The following is a 20,781-nucleotide window of genomic DNA, read 5'->3' as shown; positions in this document are numbered from 1 at the left end:
TCTGGTCCGTCCTGAGTTTCCTTCTGTATCCATTTTGTCCACCCCGTGCATCTTCTCCTGCCCCCTTCTTCCCCACACCCATTGTCTGTACAAGTCTGCCTCTATCTTGGCCTTCAACTCTGCTGTTGGTGTTTCTGCCCTCCCTTAACTAATACTAACTCTTCCATGAGCCTCGACGATGTATACAAAAATAGGAGAAGCATACCTTCGTGTGTGTGTGTGTGTGTGTGTGTGTGTGTGTGTGTGTGTGTGTGTGTGTGTGTGTGTGTGTGTGCAAGTTGTTTTTGCCAGCTATCTCCACCCCCATGTTGGGTGTGCTTCAGGAGATGGAACAGAGATCTACCGGGTCTCAAAAGTATCCACGTGTGTGTGTGTGTGTGTGTGTGTGTGTGTGTGTGTGTGTGTGTGTGTGTGTGTGTGTGTGCGTGCGTGCATAAAATCCACAGCTGACTCTAGATTGTACTAACAGGAAATGGTACGAACTTGACGCCTCTCATCCACAGCGATTTCTCGTATTTCCTCTATTTCTGTGAATCTGTTTTGCGTTAACCATTTTGAAATTGCCACTCTTTCGTTTAAATGCCGAAAATTATATTTAAAAGACGATTTGAATTACAGATGTAGTGCTGGTAACGGCAGGATAAAGTGCCCGGTGAACACAACTGAGTCACTGAAAACACACACAGGGTGCATGCACTGACGGCCTCATTAGCATTCATACCTCATTTTGAAAGTCCCGCATTGATGAATTAAAACTTTCACTTTGAAATAAACTACTCAGCTTCACCCATGACTACCATAAGAAATTAATTCAAAGTAGGATCAGCAGAACAAAATTTACCTTTATCGACTCAAAATTGAGCACATTATGGCTCATCTGTTTATTATGTACGCACAAGGAATAGGGAGATGAGGGTGATGAAAATTGATACAATTAAAATAGAAAACAGTCAAGTAATGCAATGTAAATACGAGAACGTCTTTGTGTAAGTGAAAAATATTTTCCATTTGCAAAATATATTTCCAAGCTGGACAAACATCTGAAAATAGTGCAAGAAAAGCACAGACCTATTTATTACCCTCGCCTGAGGTGAGGGTATTGCATTTGAGTCTGTTTGTCTGTCTGTTTGTTTGTCCGCACAGAATAAATATAATATGACACTGAATATAAACTACATTGAAAGCACAAACATCTGTGCCAAGTTTTGGTAGTGTAGGGCCTCCATAGGGGGGGGGGGGGGGGGGGAATAACTCAACCCTTTCCCCCACCCACCCCTCTCTTCACAGTGTGGGGGAGTGTGGGAGGAATGAGTAAAGAAGAGAAAAGAGGTTTGGAAGAGGGGTAATTAAAGTGGTAGTTACTTGCTAATAAACCTGCTCATAAATGCTCAGTCTGTGTTCCGTCAGGACAATTCTGCTCCAGATGTCACTACAACATTGATCGAAACATGGATTGAATATCAGTGTTGAAGTAAGAGTGATTAAGGCAGCATTTGGCTGAGAATGTCATCAAGGAGCACTGATTAAACTAACGTTTATAGGGTTCAAGTGGAAAACTCTTGAGTAGCTGGAGTCCAAGATTGCTGCAGGCCAATCATATTAGCACAAGGGCATTGCTACAGGCGTTACTCATCATAGTATCTCTGGCCCAATTATATTCTGCTGCTTTATCATGCACTGACCTTCCTTCCATCACAAGGTCAATCAACCATCAAGAAGGAGAACGACAGCAGATGGATGAAAGCACCACGTCCTCCATGTTATTCTGAGAGTCTCTTTATATCAAGACTTCGATATATATCGCAATTCCTTCATCGTCACTGAGTCAAAGTATTGGAACTTCATACTTGAAAGTATTGTAGGAGCATTAACAGCACATGACCTAATACAGTTAAAAAACGTGGCCTACCACAAACTTCTTATGACAATTATGGGTCAACAATAAATGCTAGTCCAGCTATAGCAAGACCCATACCATACTCCAGAAATGAATATAATTAAGGAAACGAACATTCTTGTATATGGAATAAATGCATGGTCCTTTGCAGTTTTATATATATATATATATACAAGGATTGAGGATGGTGGAAGAACAAGACATGGAAAAGCACTTTATAATGGCCGGGTTTTGACCTATTAAGTAGGTCAGGTTAAGAAAAACCATCAGCAGCCAATTGTTTACTCACCTAAAGGGAAGACTCACACAAAAAGTTGTTTGCTGTTGCAATTCGTCAAATGTGACCACAACTTACAACCATTCTGTTGCTCATCATTTAGCAAGTATTTACAATATGTCACTAGCAGGTCATTACAATAGATCTCATCATGGTGTCACGAAAAGCCTGGTGCCAAACATTGTTCAATAGACGTATGTATATGTATGTATATATATATATTGTCGCGCGGCCGTCTTTAATTAACATCAGACGGTCACGGAGGCCGATCGCGAAGGCCTTAGCCCCCGAGGCGAAAACTCAATGGCGCATTCCAAAAACCAACAGCTACACAAAAGCGTGGGATGGAGGGGGCGGCGAGACCCCTGCAGCCTTACCTATTAAATCAATCACACGGAAACTGCGTTCAGGAATATATACAGAAAATAATACAAGGGTTTATTGCAAAGAAAATCGGACAGGGAAAAGCACGCGCCGGTAATAAATAACCTAATCGGGACGTCCCCACACGACAGATTTCAGAAACGAGACGAGGGAATATGGATTAAGGAAAAGAACACGTCATGTAATTGTGAAATGTGGTGTGAGCTTATCTGTCTGTCGTCTTGCGTCCCCTAGCTCCGCCGCACACCACGAGGCCCCTCGCTCCAGCACCACAGCAACATGAAGGCCCGAGCCAACGCCCACTCCGTTCGCACACGAGGCCCCCAAAGCAGGAAAAGCACCGCGCGTCCAACGCAGGCTAGCGGCTCCAAGCGAGTTCGATCTTCATACACGATCGGCCTGCCACGTCCCAGTCAGCTCTCCCGATGGCTAACGCGCGAGAAGCAAGCGAACTCACTCGGGCTATGACTCAATTCAACTCGGGCTGCGCAAGAAGAAGAAGAGAAGAGAAAATGTCGAAGCACCAAGAGAGACACAAGGGGACGAACCGCGAGAGACTCTCCAGACCAATTGCGTATCCAAGTTTGCTGCTGCTCCAAGCCAAGTGCAAACCCAACTTTGCTGCTGCTCCAAGCCAAGCGCAAATCCAACTTCGCTCTCTCTCTCCCTCTCTCTCCCTCCCTGTCCTTTGGCGCGCGCTAATATAACCTGGCCGGTGACGTCAGCCTTGGCGCGCTACCAACCAGCGACTTCCACCGAACCTTCCAGCTTCGCACCTCCTGCACTCGTTGGCTGGAGGTTTGCGCCTAGCGCGCTGACCAATCACAGGCCCGTAGCTTGGTAATAGCTCATGCTACTCGATGTTCCTCGGCCGCCGGAGGTGTAGCGGCAGCGGCCATCATCGGCGGTGTCCTGGCCTGGTTTCTTTGCCTGTTCCTTCTGAAATCCTGTCAGGGAAGGGAGTTTAATGTTGCACTAAGGAGATCCTAACTAAGTGTCCAAGTGGTTGCGGTGCCAAAAGGGACTAAGGTTTAGCTACCAGGTGTGGATACACAGGGGCATTATCTTTTAATCCCTAACTCTATTTATCACACGAACATCCTGGTATGCTCACAGATATACTCTTAACCGACAAAACGCCGACACATGAAACTTATTACAGGTCAGATTCCTTACCGCGACAGATGAAGCACGTTACCTACACAGATCTATCTGGCTCTACATATCACTACCCCACCTGACATAACAATATATAAAGTCACGTGAAAAAGTAAGTACACCCCATGTAACGTTTTGACTTTTTCAACATATTTCAACATACAGCTATTTGATCTTCATTTCAACAATATTGATAGATAAAGGTGATATAATATAACAAATATCATGAAACATTTACATTTTGTAGTCCATTGTATAATTTAAATAAACATAAATGCAAATTTCGCATGTGGAAAAAGTAAGTACACCCTTGGCTCTAATATGTGGTATTGCCCCCTTTGGCAGAAACAACCTCAAGTAGGCGTTTCTTCTAACTGTCTACCAGTCTCTGACATTGACTGGGAGAAATTTTTTCCCACTCCTCCATGCAGAATTCTTTCAGCTGTGCGATGTTTGAGGGGTTTCTTCCATGCACAGCTCGTTTCAAATCCCACCACAACATCTCAATGGGATTTAGATCTCGGCTTTGACTTGGCCATTCCAGAACCCTCCATTTCTTTCTTTTCAGCCATTCCTTGGTGGATTTACTGGTATGTTTAGGGTCATTGTCATGTTGCAAGGTCCACCTTCGGTTGAGCTTCAACTTTCCGACAGATGGCCTCACATTATCCTCAAGCACCCTCGAGTACAATGAAGAATTCATAGTGGATTCTATGATGGTGAGCTGCCCAGGCCCTGATGCAGCAAAGCTGCCCCAAACCATAATATTTCCACCACCATGCTTTACAGTTGGTATCAGGTTCTTGTGGTCAAATGCTGTCTTTTGTTTTCGCCAAACATGTCTTCTGGTACTGTGGCCAAATAACTCTGCCTTTGACTCATCTGTCCAGAGCACATTGTTCCAGAAGTGCTGGTCTTTGTCTAGGTGTTCATTGGCAAACTTTAGTCTTGCCCTGATGTTCTTTCTGGACAGCAAAGGTTTCCTCCTGGCACACATCCCATGTAGATCAAATTTGTGCAGCCTCTTTCTAATGGAAGACTCGTGCACTTTGACATCAACAGTGGCAAGAGCTACCTGTAGGTCCCGTGATGACATTCTGGGGTTCTTAGAGACTTATTTCAGCATCTTGCGGTCTGCTCTCGGGCTGAACTTGCTGGGGCGGCCTGGCCTGAACAAGTTGGCAGTTGTTTGGAATCTTCTCCACTTGTAGATGATCTTGCGGATAGTCGAATGATTGATTTCAAATTGTTTGGAGATCTTCTTAAATCCTTCCCAGACTCATAGGCATCTATAACCTTCTTTCTGAAGGCCTCAGAGAGCTCTTTTGATCTAGGCATGGTGACGCCACACACTTCAACAACAAAGAGCAAACCATACTAAATGTCTGAGGTTTAAATAAGGCAGGTTCCTCCAAGATTCTCTCGAACGATGTTCTAATCATTTGCAACTGAGCTGGTGCACCTGATTCTAATTTTAGGTCTTTGATGTAGTGATAAATGTCGGGGTGTACTTACTCTTTCCACATGCGAAATTTGCATTTATGTTTATTTAAATTATACAATGGACTACAAAATGGAAATGTTTCATGATATTTGTTATATTATATCACCTTTATCTATCAATATTGTTGAAATGAAGATCAAATAGCTGTATGTTGAAATATGTTGAAAAAGTCAAAACTTTACATGGGGTGTACTTACTTTTTCACGTGACTGTATATATATAAAAGATATAGCATATGTAGAAATAAAAAGAAAAGCACTGCCAGCCAATGAATTGAACTGAACTGCACTCCGCTCTCCAATTTGGTACAAACAGGGAAGAGCAACCGACATTTCGCTTGCGATCCCCAAGCTTGTTCAAGCCAAGAGAACCAGCCAGTGCATGTATGAGTTTTTTTTCTAGACCACCATCGACCCACTTCCATCGAGGAAGCATGGAACCTCATTTAAGTGTTGAAACAAAAAAGGCCATGTCATCATCATTGGGTTACTGATTGCTGCCGTGTTGTAAATGTCGTGATCTAGTGTTGTAATGATGTGTGTGGGTGGTCAGACTTAACACACTCATGATGATTATGATGGTGATGAAGATGATGCAATACTTAAAATATGCACTCCAATACTTACCACTGTACAACATCTGGAAATAAATATGTTAATGGTGTTCTACCACTGTGTGTGTGTCCATAAACGTAAACGTCCATAAACAACGAAACTCGCACATACTTCTCGAACCATACCGACATAAAACCTAGAAACACACAAACGATTGTGCCAGTAAAAAATCAAGTACAAAACGTGCCATCGTCTTTGGTCATGTGACCCTCCAGAGGCAGGAGAGAGGCTCCACCAGCCGATTTGTGTTTACGGACATTTTCGTTTGTAGATATTTACGGAGAGTTTTGTGATTTTTCTGAGAATATTGGATTTGGGTTACATTCATATGCAACGTTTCACCTTTCTCACCCACCGAGAAAGTACTAAACATTTATACAAGTGAGTGAGTGGGTGGAGTGAGTGAGTGGGTGGAGTGAGTGAGTGGGTGGTTAGAAAGAGCTTTATATATTAGATGGAATTACCACCGAAAACAACGAATAAGGTTATCTGCACATCGCAGGGCTAAAAGAGTATACCAGTGAGATGTTTCATTGTGAAAGACACAAAACAACACATTAACAGGCATTGTTAACAGGCACGATTAACAGGCACGGTTAACAGGGATTGTTAACAGGCATTGTTAACAGGCACTGTTAACAGGCATTGTTAACAGGCATTGTTAACAGGCATTGTCAACAGGCATTGTTAACAGGCATTGTTAACAGGCATTGTTCACAAGCATTGTTAACAGGCATTGTTAACAGGCATTATTGACATGCATTGTTAACAAAGACTCTCTATTCACCTTCACTCCTTCATTCCTCTTTTTTCCCTCCACTGTAACAAACTCCCTCACTCTCTTCAATCCCACTCCTCCCTCCAGGTCTTCAAAACAGCTGTTCACCACCATCTATCTTCCCCCATCCAAAACTTTGATCTTTTCTACCCCCGCTAATTCACCCCAGATCCACTTTGTTTTAATTCCGACTTCTTTCCTGGAAGTCCGAGCAGTGTCCATGTGGTTTTTTTTTACCCCTCCCCCCCCCCCCCCCCCTTCGCATGCCTCCTCACCCCAAGCCCTCTCCCTCCCACAGATCTCCCAATGCCCCTGCTCTCCATCTTGTTCTCCCACTCCCTTTATCATAAGTTTTATGTTTTATGTGTCAGTTTGTCTTTTTGTGATCAATGTTAGCTCTTACACGAGCCTCGATCTTGTATACAAAAAAAAAGCAGACATTGTTAACAGGCAAACCATTGTGGCTGCAAAACCAAAGTCTACTGAATGAAAGGAATATTGCCTCAGAGGTAAATCACTAAAGTAATAACTCCGCAGCACAATAAATGATGAGCTCCATTTGTTCCATAAGAAATGGCGAAGAAGCCAAATAAAATAAAAAACACAAAAAAAACAGAGCACAAAAGCACAGTGAACAAACAGGTGGCAATAAGAACAAGCATTCTGAGTATTGCGCTGCAATACATGTCCCCTACCAAAGTTCAAAGTGCCATAACTTTGTCAAAAATGATCGAATATGCAAATTTATGCACGGTTGATGCTGGTTTTCAAACTTGATCTGAGGTATGCTGAGCCACATGTGTGTCACGCCTCGCCTCGTTGATAAGCCCCCAAGGTCACTCCGTGGAGCGGCCTGCACGTATTGCACTGTGTGAATTATATAAATTATTACCAACTCACGGTCTGAGGTACACTAGCGATTCAAGAGATATCCATTTTTAAAAAATATTTTCGTTTAATTAACGATATCTGCCAAACCACGGGCCCTATCGCAAATTCCAAAAGGACATTTTAGTAGACTGACATGCTGAACAGATTTGTGAAGTTGCCCCTCGATTGGATCAAAAATGAGGGAGGGGCTCGGTTTTAAAGGTTCATGCTTAAAAACGTCATAACTCTGAAACCATCAGTAATTTATTATATTTTTCGGTTCACGATCAATGATCAATGTGTATATATATGTTGCTCGGCTTGGCTCCTCCGCTCCCGAAAGCGTGCGCTGTTTCGCGCTGTTGACGTTCGCGAGACGAGGCTGAGGACGCGCAGTGCGGCTTGAGGAGAACTCGAGAATAAACAAGAGATATCCATTAAAAAAAAAAATATTTTCGTTTAATTAACATTATCTGCCAAACCACGTGCCCTATCGCAAATTCCAAAAGGACATTTTAGTGCTGAACAGATCTGTGAAGTTTCCCCTCGATTGGATCAAAAATGAGGGATTAGCTCGGTTTTAAAAGTTCATGCTTAAAAACGTCATAACTCTGAAACCATGTGACGCATGACGTCATGCTCGCTGACTTTTTTGTTCGTCATCGGTATGCGATTCTGCCTGCAAAGTTTGGCCTCGATCTGTTCAGCCGTTGCAGAGAAAAAGGAGTTTTCGTGTTTTCACGAAAAACAATATGGCGGCCGAGCCACGTGACCTGTGACGTCATAATTACCATTAAAATATTCTACAGACCGAGTCCATCATATGGTGAATTTTTTTTTTTATCTCAATCGGTCCTATTATTGCAGAGAAAGTGGTTTCTAAAGGAAATTAAAACTTAAAATGGCACTGAGTTAAGGATCATCAGAATTATCAGAATTCCCAAAGTTCAAAGTGCCATAACTTTGTTAAAAATGATCGAAACGTCGTGAAGTTCGAACTTGACCTGTAACTTATCATGAGGAAACCATGTACCAAGTTTGAAATCATTAGCATTAAGCGTTTAGAAAAAAAGTCCGGAAAGCTGTTCTTTGCGTGACGGACTGACAGACTGACGGACTGACAGACTGACAGACTGACGGACTGACGGACGGAGGGACGGCGTGCAAACCTATAGTCCCCTCCGGACTTATTAGTCCGGACTAATAAGACTATTCAAAAAGTTTGATTTCCCCACTTGTGTGCAATCTTTCTTTATCTTTTATGAATAACGTCCTCATCACAAACAACCTTATTAAAAGAAGTCCAAGCTTTCAGCATTTATAAAATATGGTTTTGAAGAGACTACACATAGGCATTGTGAGTTTCAAGGTTCTATGAGGGTAACCTATTTAACTATAACAGGAAGGGACAAAAGAGTAAACATCAACATTTAGTTTATAGACAAGTGCTGGGATGGGAATGCCAAAACGGACCAACTCGGGCACAAAACAAGAATTGAGGCCATGTGTTATTTTGAGAACTTGGTTCAGATACAACAGGATTTTGCATGTCATTTCGAGAAATGTTTTGTCTCATTTTTTGACACTGAATTGGAGAACATACTGAATATAAACCAAATGTATTGGGGGCAGTGAGTAATTCAATAGCCAGGGCTAGGAAGTCAGCATCGTTTATTCAATTACTAATGTGATGTTGTTCTGCTTTTGGCATGACTTGGACTTTGTCGCTAACACTTTATACAAGACTAGAATATAAGACGCGTCGCTTCGCTGACGGAAATACAAATCTTTGCTGCGATGGATAAATCTATGGGGCAAGAACAAAAAAGGATCCCTGGGAGATCCTGCCCTCCGTGCTGGGATAACCAGCGTCGCAAGTTGGCGTTTGCAGTTTCGCCACGTGTGTCCGTGAGAAGGTCCAAGGCAATTGAAATGTCGTAAACCTCTGGTGCATATTAACCGTAGCATTTTGCATGTATATGCTATGCTGTTTACATCATTGACTACCTTTATTACAACTGAGTCGCAGTACCCCCTCCACATCTTTATAAAGCACATGTTGCTTTGCAATTTGGGAAAATGTGCATATTCTGTTTATGTCTGGGTTTGTTATACCTTTTGCATATATATATATATATATATATATATATATATATATATATATATATATATATAATATACTTGTTTGACATGAATAAACACCCACATAAACTGTACTCATAAAATAATCTAGAATGATATAAATGGTGAATTAGCTTGAGATAAGTGTGAGATTTAACATATATAATTTCTGCACTTAAGACATACTTGTATGTCGTCACAGTAAATTGCAATTAAAGTATGATGAAGTGCTAAAATATAGAAACAAGAGATGATATTATAAATGCTTTCAACATTTCAACCTTGGTTCCTTGAGACATAGGCAATCAAACGAAGTCAATGATGATCATTTTTACATTTTGTTGTCTGCCTTTTGGCTATGGCCATCCTGGATGATTGCTCTGCCAAGCTTGGAGTAGCATCTTGGCCTGGGCAAATACTATGTGAACAGAACAATAAGTGCAGTGGAATGCAAAGAGTGCAATTCAATATGCAAACACTCACAGGTGATGCCAACTTACAGCTTTGGTTTGACTGGTAGAGGTGGAGGCTCTTTTCCAGGTGACGAGACTCCTTGGCCTGGTGATCCTGGAGAACTTCCAGCTGAGGTTTTATCTTCTCCGGGGAGCTTGAAATGAACATGCAGCCCAATTTTTCCACTCGCCTTTGTCTCACCACTCGCTGCTGCCTCACCAAACATCACGCCAATGTCTCCTGTTTCCGAATGAATGACAGGGATCGTTACTGGCAGCTGTGTGATTGTCTCTTTCTCCGAGTGAGGGCCTTCTCCAAATATTCCTGAAGTAAGTGAAGATTGAGCTGTTGATATGCAAGGAATACTTGCCACTTCTCGAACATTCGTCATGGGGGATTCTGTCTCACATGGCTCAATAGATTTAGGGATCACTGTTGGAAGTAGAGCTTCAAGGCCCTCCAAGAATGAAGGTTCAGAGGTGGGATAGTACGAGGAAGACTCTACAATCATTGAAGACGAGGCTGGTGCAGCAGTTTGAATTCCATGTTTGATATCTGCAAAAGTTGGGTCAAAACCCAGGAACATGAAGCATTTTATCAGCTGACGAATAGACTGTGGCGATTAAGCATTCACTTTGGTGGAGCTGTATGGTATGAGTGGTGTTCAAAATGTTATAGGAATGAGATACTCAAAATAGTTAAGACAAATCATCGTTTAATTATTTTTTCAATATATAAGTGAATTCAATTAGTAACATGAAGTATATATATATATGGTGTAGTTATCCAGGTGTAGTTGCTGCATGTGGATGTGTATGTGCCCCTGCTGGCCCACCTTAGCTGACCGTATCGAGGTTGAAGGGCCGAAACGGGATGATGCCGAGGACGTCGACTGAGGACCCGGTCAGTGCGGCACACTTGTGACCAGGTGTGTTTTGAAATGATATATATATATAAACAATTTCTTTGAGATATCCTGCTATATACCGGTTTTAACCCTATCACTCAATGGTGAAGAATCAATACAAAAACAAGTGAAAGCGACAAAAATGTATAAATATAGATAGACAGGATCATGGGGTTGGTAAGACTATTAAAATCAGCTATGGTTGGTAAGACGATGATAAGTAGCGACTTTTACAAACGATAGCAGTGGATGACCACCAGAAGGTTGTCCCAAAGACATGAAAAGAGGAATTAAGGCTACAGTAAAAGGAGAATCAACAATAATCAGTACACTTCAAAGTCAATAAACTTAAAGTGCCATGAAAAATAAATTGGTGCAGTATATAAAACTAGAACGGCACTCTTCGACGTCATGACGTCGACTGATATGCCTCCGCCCACATTATAATACGTGTATCAAGTTTGATTTAAATCCATTCAGCTGTGCCCAAGTTAGCACATTTTAACCTGACATGACCTTTGACCTATTGACTCCAAAATGTAATCAGTTCATGCTTACATCATTATACATACATCATTATACATACTAAGTTATCATTTAAATCCTTTCAGCTGTTCACAAGTTCTCACATTTTTACCTGACCTGACCTCTGACATTTGGCCTTTGACCTCGGGACCCCCAAAATCTAATCAGTTAATCTTTACATCATTATACATATCTGTACCAAGTTTGAATTAGATCCCTTTAGCCATTCTCAAGTTATAGACCTATTACAGACTTTGACCTTTAATCTTTGACCTCTTGAACCTAACATCTAATCAGTTCGTCTTTACATCATTGTACATACCTGTACCAAGTTTGAATTAGATCACTTCAGCCGTTCTCAAGTTATAGACCTATTACCGATTTGACCTTTGACCCCAAAATCTAATCACTTAATCTTTACAACACCATACATACCTGTACCAGGTTTGAAGTACATAACAATAAATATGTCATGCAGAGCACAATACTAGCAAAATCCCTATAATAGGTTGTTGATCTTTGCCCAAGTGTTGACCTCAAAATTAAATGGTGATTGAATTCAGTGATCTGATATGCAAATAATCTTCAAATTTCAAGTCAATCAGATCAAAATTGACAATTTGAGATATTTGGCCAACGTTGATCTTTTGGCCCAATGTTGACCAAAATATATAAATATATACATACATAAATATAGAGATATATACATATATAAACATATACACATATGCATATATCATTAATATATGTGCATATATAAATACAGGATATATATATATATATATATGCATTTTGGCATGTCTTGGATTATTGTAATTATCTGGTTTGTCGAACATTTTGTATTCCCCATGTACATCAATTAATCTGTCAATTTTATCTGGAAAGTACCAATTCTTCAGACTAAGGTGCTGCAGAAGCATATTCCTTGGCAAGAAGGTATGCACTGGGGAGTTTAATGTTGGCTTCCCAGAGGAAATCTAAAGCAGAGATTTAGAATTTGGACAGTCTTGGCCTAAAATGTTTATAAAAGGCACCATGTAATCTTTTTAGCATGCACATTCAAGGTGCTACCAGTCAGAATACCTGCCATAATGCACCACCTGTGAAGACAGTGCACAATGACGCAACACCATGACTGTTGAACACCAGGATGATTGTTACATCTTATTCCATTAAAACAATTTTTCTTTTTTACAATTTAATTTTTTATGTCATCTCTTCTTACAAGACACTGAATTTTATGCTGTTAAATAACGTTTAATAAAGAGATGGTATGAAACTTTTCTACCTCACAGCTGTGTATTCTTCCTGAGTCTGAAGTAGAGACAAGCGTTATATTCTCTCTTTTAACTTGACATCCAAACATTGTCAAAAACAATAAATGGGATTCGGGTATTATGGAATAGTCAGGTAAATAATAATAATAATAATTCATTTATTTTGTATAGCGCTTTTCATGAAGCCCAAAGGCGCTTTGACAGAGTGCAAAACATAATGCATAACAAAACGTGAAAACAACAATTGCAAAAAGACAAGAATCAATAGGGAAATATTTAAAGCAAAAGGAGGGAGAAGGAGAAGTGATACAACAACACAACACAACATGCATTTTAAGGCCATGTTCCCTGCTAGAGTGGGGGTTAGCCTTGCGGTCCCCATGACAATCTTCTCCATTTTGCCCTATTTTCTGCATCTCTCCTTGTTAACCCCCTTGCCCGCATTTCTTCTTCCACCATCTTTAGCCAAGTCTTTCTCGGTCTTCCCCGTCCTCTACTTCCTTCTACATTAACTTCCATCACTCTTCTCAACCAGTCACTTTCATCCTTCCTCAATACATGACCAAACCATCTCAACCTGTTCCTCTTCACAGCATCAATCACAGGCAATATTCCCATCATCTTTCGCAATTCATCATTTGTCTTCCTCTCTCTCAACGATACTCCGCACATCCATCGAACCATTCGCATTTCCACCCTTTCCAGCCTTCGTTGCTGCTCTACGTTCATTACCCATGTCTCGCTCCCATAAATCATAACACTTCTCACACATGCAGCATACACCTTTCCCTTCAGCTTCAGCGACACTCTCCTCCTCATCAGCACGCCACTCAGTTCCCGAAACTTCTTCCATGCACATCTGGGTTGAAGTGATAGTCAGGGGTTAAATGCTGTGGGTTGAATGTTGAATGCAGTGCTGAACAGGTGAGTCTTGAGAAGGAGAAGTGATAGTCAGGGGTTAAATGCTGTGGGGTGAATGTTGAATGCAGTGCTGAACAGGTGGGTCTTGAGTGATGTTTTGAATGTGGTGAGTGAGGAGGAGTCTCTGATGGTGTGAGGTAGTGAGTTCCAGAGGGTGGGAGCAGCGATGCACAGTGTATGTCATTAATCCATTAGACACCAATTGATTTACTTCCCAGAAATGCAGATGGTCAGTTGATAAGAGATGAACATTCCATGTCACAGTTAATCTATATATAAATGCCATTGTGTCTGTGTCTCTCTGTGTCTCTCTGTGTCTCTCTGTGTCTGTCTGTGTCTGTCTCTGTCTCTGTCTTTCTTTGTTCCTTATGCACAGCCGAATATTTTAAGTTACAAACTCCAAACTCAGGGTACAAATGCAAGTTTGTGTGGGGGGTAACATAGGCTATGTGACCTTGGCCTTATGCGGGGGTGTGCGGGGCCGGGGAGGGGCATAGATTCCCTATGTAAATATGTACCGTGTAGCATATCCCCTGGTGTTGGGCTAGCGGTTAGGGTGCCGGCTTAGGATCCTAGGATCCTGGGTTTGAATCCCGGTCGATCGCTGAATTAACGCCAGGGGGGTTGACTCAGCCTGTCATCCTTCCGAGGTCGACTAATTGAGTACCAGTTCACTGGTAATTCCCTGCTTGTCGTAAAAAATAAATAAATAAAAAGGCGACAAAAAGGGTTGGCTGCAGGAAGGGCATCCGGCCGTAAAACATTGCTTCAAAAAGGGGACCAAAAAACAAGAACAACCACAGTGCCCGAAAAAGGCCATCCCCCGCTTCGCGGGGAAAAATGGCCTCTATAGGTGTTTTTTTCTTTTTTCTTTAGCACCACCTAGTGGTGGTGGTAAAATGTATTATAATTACCTTTTTACCTGGGCAACGCTGAGGTTAAAGCACACTTTGCTCAGGTAAATTTGGTCCTCCTTCCCTTATCCCCCTCCGCCCCCCCCCCCCCCCCAAAAACCTGTGAAAAACTGAGGGGCTGTCAAAACTCACCCCACAAAGATATAGATATTTTAAAAAATAAAATAATAATTATATATATATATATACAGTACACACACATACACACAGTATATCTCTCCCCTCTCTCCCCTTTCCCTCTCCCCCCTCCCCCCCTTACCCACTCCCTCCACTGCTTCGCTTTACCCCCTATCCCCTCCCTCTTGGCCTTCCCTCCCCCCCCCCCCCCCACCACACTCCCCTCCCCTTCTTCCCCTCCCCAGACAACGCCGGGTACTTCAGCTAGTATACCATGATAAATATATAGAATATAAAGCACAGCTATTCTACATTACTCGAAAATCTCAATCTATCTCTATATATCTCTATATATCTCTATATATCTCTATATATCTCTATATATCTCTATATATCTCTATATATCTCTATATATCTCTATATATCTCTATATATCTCTATATATCTCTATATATCTCTATATATCTCTATATATCTCTATATATCTCTATATATCTCTATATATCTCTATATATCTCTATATATCTCTATATATCTCTCTCTCTCTCTCTCTCTCTCTCTGCAGGTTTTGTCTATTATAGCAGCCATGCCGGAAAAAGCATGCATCTTCTTTGATCATTTCAAGAATCATATTCTTCACTGGCCAAATCCAAGGACGTTTTATCTCAGCAGTAACTACATTTGGAGCATGGGATAGTCTTTCCAGCAGACATATATGTAACTTACTGTTTTGAAATCCAGATGTGTTTCGAGTCTCTAAGAATAATATATCAGTGATGAAGGACCACTGTTTTATGTTCAGTATTTATTCCTGTACCATCTGTGCAAACCTAATGAAAAACATACCTGTGATGATATTTGGAGGTGAACCAACATACTGACCAGCGTTTTACGAAGATGTGTTTGCAGATACAACCTTCAGAGTTTAAGGTAACCACACAGGGCTTTTGTTCTTTTGGAAACATGACTGTATGGATATTTGTCCCTGCATTGTGAACACACCGTGGACAAAAAGGCGTGCGCTGCAGGATACAGAGCCATGCTTGTTCTCTGCTGTGCATATGAATGTTCCAGAATCCTCAGGCAGGGCTTCAGAAATCACCAATGTGCAAATCTCCTCTGGGGATGAGGTCAAGAAAAGGTTTCTGTGTTTAAATGCCACAGTCAGTAGTAATGGGATCCATATTATGGGGTCGCAGCAGCACATGCAGGGTTGCTTGGGTAAATAAGCTGCAGTTAAATGACAATTGTTTTGTAAAAATAATGGAGTCAAAGATGCCTTTCAGTGTTTTTAATGTTAGGAATATTTTGAGGTATTCATATAGTCTGGGTTAAAACCATGTTCGCCTCGACAATGCTATTTTAATTTCGCAACAGTAGTGAGAAAATAACAATACAACAGCAATAATAACAAGAAAGAGCAATCAGAGATTGCAGGCCCTCACCAGGATGTGTTATGTGTTTATGTGGTGTATTTTGTGTGGTGTTTATTAGCTGCTGTGTTTGTGTGGTTTGTTGATGACGGAGATTTATGTTCAATCCAATATGGCTGCTGAACCACGTGGCTTATGACATCATCCATTGAATTCTCCCATACAAATTTTGTGTCGATCATGCTAAAAATTTCAAAGTGATCGGATCAAGTGTGCTACTTGTCCAATTATGATGTCATGAATGAATAATGAATGAATAATAATCTAATGAATCTTGTATAATTATGACGTTGTCATATCATCATTAACATATCTTATTCCCCATGGGGGTTACTTGACAATGAGCCATGTTTCAATTTTTTCCATGGAGCGGTTTCAGAGATATAGAGATGCAATTTTTTGTGTTTTTTTTCCAAGATGGCGCTCCATCACGTGATCTATGACGTCACAATTATCATTTAAAATTATACAGGAGGAGGCGCTTCTATGGTGAAAATGTCTTACCAATCGGAACAACGGTTGTAGAGAAAAGCATACTTATGTTCTGTGCCGACCAACAAACAAACAGACAGCCAAAGAAACAAATGGACAAAAATGCAATACCCTTTCCTCTGGCTGAGGGTAACATCATTGTAGTAATACAGTACTTATCGATGATCGGCCCTTAATATTAGCACATACATATACCAAGAGAATTAAGAATATAAAAAAGTAAACTATCCATAATGATTCATATTTTTTGCTGTACTCCTCTAAACTCCCCCAGGCAATTCATGCATGAAATGTCCTTGTAGTAGTTTATGCCTGTCCTTTTCAAAAGCTTTATGTGGCATGGAACATGTAACTGGGAAAGCAGCCAAATGGGCAAAGAAACCGTTTACTAAACCTATTACGATCATTTTGCTTGTGGTTCAAGTAAATGTATTTCACATATAATATACTGGCTAATTTCCACAAGGCAGGTGGGTATTTTGTTACCGAGGGATAGCATTTAGCAGAGCCACGCACCCGTATTACTTTACCAGGCATCACCATGTTAAGCTGTGCTTTTTGCATCACAACTTGATAGTTTCTCCAGCTCATGCTGAAATGTCCATTAAACCCTAAATCAGGCTTTTTCCCAGCTCGAGGTTTTCGCATTTGCTTCCCTCCAAAGTTACAGGACGTGCTGAGCTTGTCGAGGGCAGGCAAACTGTTGTTGGACAACACTTCCTTTAATAATATCAATTGTATTCTCATTATGCTGCTCACCAAAGTTAAACAGTTTTATAATACATCCAAAAGAAAATTAACCAACATTATGTATATATATATGTATATATACTTTTTAAAAAGAGAGTGGTATATTTATGTATATTTAAAAGAGACCAAGCACACGAGGATCCCCTAAACATCTGTCTTCTCTTCCTTCACCACCCTTCCGGTACTCCACTACCATAGTTTCTCTTTCCTAGCATCTGGCAAACCTCCCGTTTCCTGAATTTACTCCCCACACCCATCCCTTTGCATATATAATATTAAGAGGTCCCTGGGGGGCCAGCAAGTTAGCTTGTATCCGAGTGAGCTAACATGCTTGGGTTATACCCCCCACGACCTCTCCTAAGTAATAATAAGGTTCCCATGACATGGTTCTGGGATGCAGCATCTGGAAGCATGCTGGAATTTCGATGGCATGCCAAGATAGGTTTTACAAATACTTAAGTTCAGTTGTGGACATTTAATATACCACATTAGCTGATAATGAAACATTCCAAATTGCGTGGGTTAATTGCTTCAACCAATAAAATGTCGTCTTCATTTTTCTTTGTGTACATAAAGTTTGCAATTCATTTGATGTGACAAATGAAAGCACATATCCAGCTTCCTGTGTTAAACTTTAGCACATTCAATGGGCTAAAATACTAATTTAGAAAAGAAAACTTGTGTAATTAATAAAATCTCATTGCAAGATTCATTGTATTTTCATATTGCAGAGAACATTGCTATTTTTTTTTACACATTCCACTACAAACAACAACATGCATTTTAAAAGGCCATTTTCCCTGCTAGAGCGGGGGTTAGCCTTGCGGTCCCCATGACAATCTTCTCCATTTTGCCCTATTTTCTGCATCTCTCCTTGTTAACCCCCTTGCCCGCATTTCTTCTTCCACCATCTTTAGCCAGGTCTTTCTCGGTCTTCCCCGTCTTCTACTTCCTTCTACATTCATTTCCATCACTCTTCTCAACCAGTCACTTTCATCCTTCCTCAACACATGACCACACCACCTCAACCTGTTCCTCTTCACAGCATCAATCACAGGCTCTATTCCCATCATCTTTCGCAATTCATCATTTGTCTTCCTCTCTCTCAACGATACTCCGCACATCCGTCGAACCATTCGCATTTCCACCCTTTCCAACCTTCGTTGCTGCTCTACGTTCATTACCCATGTCTCGCTCCCATAAATCATAACACTTCTCACACATGCAGCATACACCTTTCCCTTCAGCTTCAACGACACTCCCCTCATCATCAGCACGCCACTCAATTCCCGAAACTTCTTCCATGCACATCTCACTCGAGCAACCGTTGCAGAGTCTGATCCACCTTCTCCATTCAGCATGTCTCCGAGGTAGCAAAATGTTTTCACACCTTCCAGCTTCACACCGTCTCCAAGATCCAACTCAACATTTCCTCCATCTGCAGCTCCCTCTGTGCACACCTTACATTTGAATGTAGCTGCCACACTAGTTAATGACCCTCTCAGACCACTACATTTTTGATGAACCCACTCAGCGCACATTGTACACTGAATGGAGTTCACTCCGACACCCTTCCTACACGCAGCACAGGGCCACTTCCCAGTTCTTTCCACCTCACCACATGCTTTACCACTTGCCATCACCTTCGTCTTTCCGATATTCACCTTCAGACCTTTTGTCTCCATACATTCCTTCCACGTGTTCATCTTTTCCTTCAGTCCATCCATACTTTCCGCAATCAACACCAGATCATCTGCATACAACAACTCCCACGGTAAACCCTCCTTTACATTCTGAGCCAGCACCTCCATCACAGCTACAAATAGTAGTGGACTTAGTACCGACCCCTGATGCACTCCCACCTTCACCTCAAACTCACCACTGTTCCCGTCCTTCGTCCTTACAGCTGTGCGCGCTCTTTTGTACATTGCCATCACTACTCTGATCAACCATTCCTCCACTCCTAAATTCCTCAATGCCCATGTCAATACTTTGCGTGGAACCCGATCGAATGCTTTCTCCAGATCAACAAACCCAAGAAACAACTTCTTCCTCTTCTCCATGTACTTCTCCTGCAACTGCCTCACAATGAAAAGCGCGTCTGTCGTTCCTCTTCCTGGCATAAATCCAAACTGCATTTCGTCGATCTTCACTTTCTTCCTTATCCTCCTCTCCAACACCCTTTCCAATACCTTCATTCCATGCTCCAATAACTTTATCGCTCGGTACGAGCCACACTCCAGAGGGTCACCTTTCCCCTTGTATAGAGGGACGAGGGTACTCAGTTCCCAAGCCACTGGAATGCGGCCTTCTTTCACCACCAGATTACAGATCTCTGTCATTCTCTTCACACCCCAACTTCCTGCTGCCTTCAACATATCTCCCACAACTCCCGTCGGCCCTCCCGCTTTTCTACCCTTCATTGCTTTTATCGCTTCCTCAACTTCCTTCTCAGTTATCTTCTCTGCCGGTCCTAAAACTGGGTTACTCTCTATGTTGCCATCCCATTCATTCTCTGTATTCAACAGCATTTCCATATATCTTTTCCATCTTCCTTTAATTCCATCTGGGTCGACAACGATTTGTCCCACTTCATCCTTCAAGCAGCTCACCCCCATCACATCACACCTCTCTTTCGCTATCTGCTTTGCAATCCTGAATACCGCTCTCTGACCCTCTTCCGAATCCAAGCGTTCTCTGAACATTTTCCAACATGCCTCCTGCGCCTTTGCTACCTCTTTCTTTGCAGCCTTCCTGGCTGCCTTATAACTTTCATGCTCTGCTGTTTCTGCTCCCCTACCCTTCGCCTTCTGCCACTCCTTGAACTTCTTCCTCTTCTCGTCAATCCTCTTTCCAATTTCATCATCCCACCACCATGTTTCCGAGTGCCTCGGTGGTTCTTTTGTCCATCCACATACCTCACCAACGGCTCCCAACAGACCAGCTTTCATTGACATCCAACCACTTTCAAGCTCAACCACATCATCCTCGACCCTACTCAGCCTCTCTTTTAATGCCTCCCTCACTGTCACCTCTTTCAACCTCCACACCTTCATTCTCGGTTGGTACTTCACCCGCTGTAGATTCCACTGTAGATTGTTATTTCAATTATTCAATGAGAGACTGGACTGATTTTTTCAAACATTGCATCTTCTTTTTCAATGTGAATGAAGTCATTACAATGCCATTCAATGGACATTCAACGCCTTATTCGTAATGACCAGCTATGTGGGGATAACGACAGCCTTGTTGCATTGGCAACACTGATGCGGGTTCGATTCCAACATGGCTGCTCAGAAAACCGTCCTGGAAAGGAGATAGGCAGCACTGGGTCCACTATTTGCTCATTGAAATGCCACTATGGGACACCAACGACCTGTGAAAGTTTA

General features: G+C 41.8%; 1 protein-coding gene across 8 annotated transcripts in view; it reads right to left on the bottom strand.

The window, feature by feature from the left end:
- Positions 1-20,781, bottom strand: part of LOC137432512 (myopalladin) — a 257,015-nt gene that overhangs the window by 134,700 nt on the left and 101,534 nt on the right. For all 8 annotated transcript variants that reach the window (XM_068124524.2, XM_068124522.2, XM_068124523.2 and 5 more), the window contains exons 9-10: positions 15,720-15,836; positions 10,104-10,611 (exon numbers count right to left, since the gene is read on the bottom strand). In XM_068124524.2, the coding sequence (XP_067980625.2) occupies positions 10,104-10,611; positions 15,720-15,836 (625 nt within the window). The remainder of the gene's footprint in view (positions 1-10,103; positions 10,612-15,719; positions 15,837-20,781) is intronic.

Source organism: Myxine glutinosa, chromosome 8 (genome assembly GCF_964187855.1).
Source record: "Myxine glutinosa chromosome 8, kmMyxGlut1.1, whole genome shotgun sequence".
In the NCBI taxonomy this organism is placed as follows: Eukaryota; Metazoa; Chordata; class Myxini; order Myxiniformes; family Myxinidae; genus Myxine; species Myxine glutinosa.
Note: the sequence above shows the minus strand (reverse complement) of the source record. Positions and strands in the feature narration are given on the sequence as shown.